We start from the raw sequence: 5,711 nt of genomic DNA on the forward strand, positions 1-5,711 counted from the left end.
AGGAATTATCTAACAAACCTATCATGTGTCCATTGGGCTGGACCCTCTGCTGGGAGAAGTTCCAGAACCCCAAGATGCCTTGAGGTTCATCTGCTTCTGGAAGCAGCTACCTGTGGTCTTGGTGTTCTTTCCTGGCCCCGTCTTGAGGTCTTTTTGTTGTGCTCTGTCCTGACGTATGGCCTTCACAGTTGTGAAGCTGAAGGATGACTTTGCCCTTTCGATGGGACTACGGTGAACGAGCAAGCCGTGCGTGTAGAAGTCTGTGGGAAGAGAGAAACGCTGAGCATGTCTCTGCCAAACCAGTCCCTAGAAGGTCTTCCTCTCGAGGCCTCCAACAGATCCCTGAACGCTACAGCGGCTTGGGACCCAGAGGTCCTGCAGGCGCTCAGAATCTCCCTCGTGGTGGTCCTTTCCATCATCACACTGGCCACTGTCCTCTCCAATGCCTTCGTACTTACCACCATCCTGCTCACCAAGAAGCTCCACACCCCGGCCAACTATCTCATCGGCTCCTTGGCCACCACCGACCTCCTGGTTTCTATCTTGGTCATGCCTATCAGCATAGCCTACACCACCACCCGCACCTGGAACTTTGGCCAAATCCTGTGTGACATCTGGGTGTCTTCTGACATCACGTGCTGCACGGCCTCCATCCTGCATCTCTGTGTCATTGCTCTGGACAGATACTGGGCCATCACTGATGCCCTGGAGTACAGCAAGCGCCGGACCGCAGGCCACGCAGCAGCCATGATTGCGGCCGTCTGGGCCATCTCTATCTGTATCTCCATCCCTCCGCTCTTCTGGCGGCAGGCCACGGCTCACGAGGAGATGTCTGACTGCCTGGTGAACACATCTCAGATTTCTTACACCATCTACTCGACCTGTGGGGCCTTCTACATCCCGTCCATCTTGCTCATTATCCTGTATGGCCGCATATACGTGGCTGCGCGGAGTCGAATCCAGAACCCACCCTCCCTGTATGGTAAGCGCTTTACCACGGCACAACTCATCACTGGCTCCGCCGGCTCCTCACTTTGCTCGCTCAACCCCAGCTTCCACGAGAGCCACACACACACAGTCGGCTCCCCTCTCTTTTTTAACCAGGTGAAAATCAAGCTTGCTGATAGCATCCTAGAGCGCAAAAGGATCTCTGCAGCCCGAGAAAGGAAAGCCACTAAGACCTTGGGCATCATTCTGGGGGCCTTTATCATCTGCTGGCTGCCTTTCTTTGTGGTATCGTTGGTCCTCCCCATCTGCAGGGACTCCTGTTGGATCCACCCGGCCCTCTTTGACTTCTTCACGTGGCTAGGTTATTTAAACTCTCTCATTAACCCTGTCATCTACACTGTGTTTAACGAAGACTTTCGACAAGCGTTTCAGAAAGTCGTCCATTTCCGGAAGGCCTCTTAGTTGGATTTGGGGGTGACTCTTGTTTATCCATTATGTCCTGTAACCCCGCTGGTTTTTTTTTTTTTTTATCACTGTCATTTCTCTGAGACCTGGGTTGATTTGTGCCATCTTGGGTCTTGGATTAAATCAATAGATTTGTTCTGTGTTGGACTGCCAGCATCTTCTAGACTTCTGAACCACCTAAAACTAGACCATTGTGTTGTATTAAAGGGGGGACAGGACTGAAGACATCCTTTACCATAATATCCTTGTGGTTCTTTGGATTGGAAGAAATATAAACTGTAGGACCAAGCTAAGGAACTGTCTTATTCTCTAGCAAGCTCGGAGGGAAGGCCTTCTGGTCTACCTGGGATTTTACAGAGGGCTTTGGAGAATGGGTGTGATTATTGACTTGAATTAAAAGATAATTTGGAGTTAGAATGGAGGGGGTTGTCATCTCCTGTAGTGCACTGATTAGAAAAAAACACTGGGTTGTCCATAAGGAAAGTGGTACTGGTGACCCAGAGTAGATGGAGAGAAATTCAGGTGGCAGCAAAAGAGAGGTATACTTGGGACCAGATTAGCTACTCTGCAACCTTCATTCTTCCCTCTGTCTCTATTATGTAATGTTCTGAAGTTAAAACCTACCATCCTGCCACTCAAGAAGACTGACCAGTGTCAGATGCACCCAGCTTTGAATGGGACACCTCATTCTGCCCGTTCTGATTTTTTTACTTTTCTGGATTATTCTTTTTTACAACCCTTGTCATCAGAGTTCCTAAGATGTTGAGTCTTACCAAATAAAACGCATGAGACACAGTGAGCAGTGAAGTCTTTACAAAATTATGTATTTGCCGATTGTCTCGTATGTGTACATATGGTATGTATGTAAAGCTGTAGCATGCCACACCTCTGGTGTCAGTCACTGCCTTACACTCCCTTGTCTCCAACACTGACTGCCTTGCTTATTCTAAGCTAGTTAGCTGACAAGCTCCAGGGTCTCTGTCTCCACCTCCTATCTCATCACTGGAGTGTTGGAACTGCAGCCACGCATGCACGGCTTCCATCCAGCTGGATACCCAGCTTTTTATGCAGGTTCCAGGAATGGATTTCCCCTCCTTCCACCCTGAAGGTACAGCCTTTCTGCTTAACTGTTTACAACTTCCATTGAGCACCCACCTCACACCTGGCCCTGTGCCCGTTCATTTTCATATCATTTGCATGACATCTTCATAACATTTGCATAACATTTGCAAACCCGGAGTTTCCTAATTGTGGCTGCTCTGACAAAGTGACAATTGAAAACTGAGAAACTGGGCGGTGGTGGCTCACGCCTTTAATCCCAGCACTTGGGAGGCAGAGGCAGGTGGATTTCTGAGTTCGAGGCCAACCTGGTCTACAGAGTGAGTTCCAGGACACCCCGGGCTACACAGAGAAACCCTGTCTCGAAAAACAAAAAACAAAAAACAAAAAAACAAAAACAAACAAACAAAAGAAAACTGAGAAACTGGCCGGGCAGTGGTAGCACATACCTTTAATCCCAGCACTTGGGAGGCAGAGGCAGGTAACTTTCTGAGTTCGAGGCCAGCCTGGTCTACAGAGTGAGTTCCAGGACAGCCAGGGCTATACAGAGAAACCCTGGGGGCAAGGGGACTGAGAAACTGGACCTGGTAAGATGGTTCAGTGGGTAAAGATACTTACCACCAAGCCTGATGACCTGAGCTTGATTCCCAGAACCCACATGGTAGGGAGAACCATCTCCCACCAACTGTCTGTCCTCTGATGTCTGAACATACACACACTTGTATATACACAAAAATAAATTTCAAAGATGTTAGGAAAAAAAAACCACAATCCCCTCAAGAGCTGGGGCTGGAGTCTCGAAATGCAGCTCATTGAGAGTGTGCTTGCCTAACTTGTTTAAGCTACTGGGTTTGGATCTCAGCACTAAGCAAAATAAACAAAATGAGAGAAACTGGATCCTTCCATTCCAATGCAAGCGCTCTCAGTTCCTAACTGCGCGCTCTTTTCTGAATCCCTCACTTTCCTAGAGTATAACATGGCGATGATAACAACTGTGTCGAATAAATTAACACAGCACTCGATACAAAAGTCCCTACCATTTTTGGAGATCCAGGAATTGACCTACTCAAGTTCAGGCAGCAATAAGATAACAACAATGATAACAGTAGTAACCGCGCCCCCCGCCCCCCCCCGCTCTGTGTCTCTTTTCTCATGTTCTCTTCCTCCTCATCTTACAAGTGCGAGGAAGAAACACGGCTGAGGTTAGAGGAAGGCTTTGTTAAGAGACAGCTTAAGGATGAGCCCTGGTGGGAGACAAGGGTCAGGAGCTGTGCTGAGGTGTCGGGAGAAGGAGCAGAGGAAGGCAGGGCACACAGTCCCAGGTGAGACAGCAGCAGAGCTTCTGGGGTGTTCCATGAGGCCTCAGCCACAGGAAGAGGAGTGAGAGCCAGATGTCAGGAAGGCTGGGAAGGAGAGGAGGGCAACCCAGCAAGAGAAGTTTGTTCTGATGTGTTACAGTTCAGTTCCTGGACCTCCTACTCAGAATCACTCCACGGGCTTGCTGGCCCTGGATCCCTGGCCTCAGATCCATCGAATCAGAACCTCTGACGAGAAGGGCCCGGAGTCCATTTTGTAACAGGGGTTCACTGTGCCGTTCATGGTGACTTTGTACCTCAGGTTAGCTCAGTGATTCTCTTGCTTCAGCCTCCTAAGTAGCTGAACAACAGGTGGGAACCATTATACCTGGTTTCCTAGGTTACTGGCTAAAGTCCCACTTCCTGTACTGAGAGATTACTATGTCTCTACACCTTGGGAATGGTGCAGTTAGTGTCTTGAGGCTGCGAGGCTTCTCTCTGAGGCAGGAACACTCAATATGCTCAACAGTTCTCTTTGCCTGGTAGACTCCATCTTCCTCCCTCCCTCCCTCCCTCCCTCCCTCCCTCCCTTCTTCCCTTCTGAAGTAAGATCTCCTGTACTCCTAGCTCTCCTTACCACCACAGGTAGTTTATATTGTCCTGGGGTTTAAAACCAGGGCACTAGGCAAGCACTGTATGAACCCCCAGCCTTCAAGCCCTGTTTGTCCCATTTCTTCACCTTGCTTTGTGATGTCTACCTGATCAGGAAAGAATGGGAATTTAGAGTTGAGATAGGGAAGTATACTATGTGACGTTGGACGCAGGCTAAGCCCTAGCTCTGTGGCATAGCAGTTGTGTGATCTAGGGGGTGAATTGCCCAATCGCTCTGTGCTTCAGTTTCTTGTCTATTGTATGGGACCATCTGTATTGAGCCCAGAGAAGGGGGTGGGGTGTGAAGGAAGAATAAGACAGGAATCATAAGCACTGTGCACAGTAAAGCATAGAATGTCACTGGCTACCACTTGAGAGCTTTGAGCAAATTATAAAAGAAGTTCAAACACCAAAAGCCTTCCAGGACTGTCCTGACTAGAACCAAAGTCAGCCATCATTATACAAACAGCTTTTTGAGATATAGTTTACATGTGTCGTGCAATTAAAGGGGCTGGGGGCATACCTCAGCACTGCATAGCTTAGGAAAGGTTTGATCAGGGCATGGAAAACATCCTTAACAATGCCTGGGTGTAATGGCGCATGCCTGTAATCACAGCGCTCAGGCAGAGCTAGGAGGATCGCCTTGAGGTTGAAGCCAGCCTGGACCACATAGGAAGATCTCATTTCAAAACAGCAGGGAGTGCTGGACAGTGGTAGGGCATTTCTTTAATCTCAGTGCTTGGAAGCAGAAACAGGCAAATCTATGAGTTCGAGGCCAGCCTTGACTACACAGTGAGTTTCCAGGGCGCAGTGTTCCTGGTCTCCAGAAGACAGCCGGGGCAGGGTGGCATATACTTTTAAATTTTCAATTCTAGCACTCAGGAGACAGAGGTAGGCAGATCTCTGTGAATTCTGTAATAGCCTGGTCTACTCAGTGAGTTTCAGGACTGCCAGAGCTACATAGGAAGACCCTGTCTCAGAGCAACAGAAATAAAGCACACACAAGAACACCCACTTTCACTCCCCACCCCTCCCTGTTCTCCTCAACTATCCCCCGCCTTGCTGAATACACACATCTACTTTCTGCCCTATAAAAATTTTTTTTTTTGAGACAGGGCTTCTCCGTGTATCCCTGGCTGGCCTGGAACTCACTCTGTAGACCAGGCTGGCCTAGAATCCACAGAGATCTGCCTGCCTCTGCCTCTCAATGTCTCAAGGGATGGGGTTAAAGGTATGTGCCATCATCACCTGGCTTCTTTAAAAAATATTTATTTATTTATTTATTTATTTATT

At 48.5% G+C, this 5,711-nt stretch overlaps 1 protein-coding gene across 1 annotated transcript; it reads left to right on the forward strand.

The window, feature by feature from the left end:
- The first annotated feature begins 285 nt into the window (after positions 1-285).
- Htr1d (5-hydroxytryptamine receptor 1D) lies at positions 286-1,452 on the forward strand. The gene has a single exon (XM_028759978.1). It carries the CDS (start codon positions 286-288, stop codon positions 1,408-1,410), a length of 1,125 nt encoding a protein of 374 aa, XP_028615811.1. The 3' UTR covers positions 1,411-1,452.
- The last annotated feature ends 4,259 nt before the right edge of the window (positions 1,453-5,711 follow it).

The sequence above is a fragment of the Grammomys surdaster genome, unplaced genomic scaffold (genome assembly GCF_004785775.1).
Source record: "Grammomys surdaster isolate TR1022 unplaced genomic scaffold, NIH_TR_1.0 126313, whole genome shotgun sequence".
NCBI lineage: Eukaryota > Metazoa > Chordata > Mammalia > Rodentia > Muridae > Grammomys > Grammomys surdaster.

Bases quoted from the DNA above. Each gene is read 5' to 3' on its own strand.
- Htr1d (XM_028759978.1), top strand. From the start codon at position 286: ATGTCTCTGCCAAACCAGTCCCTAGAAGGTCTTCCTCTCGAGGCCTCC.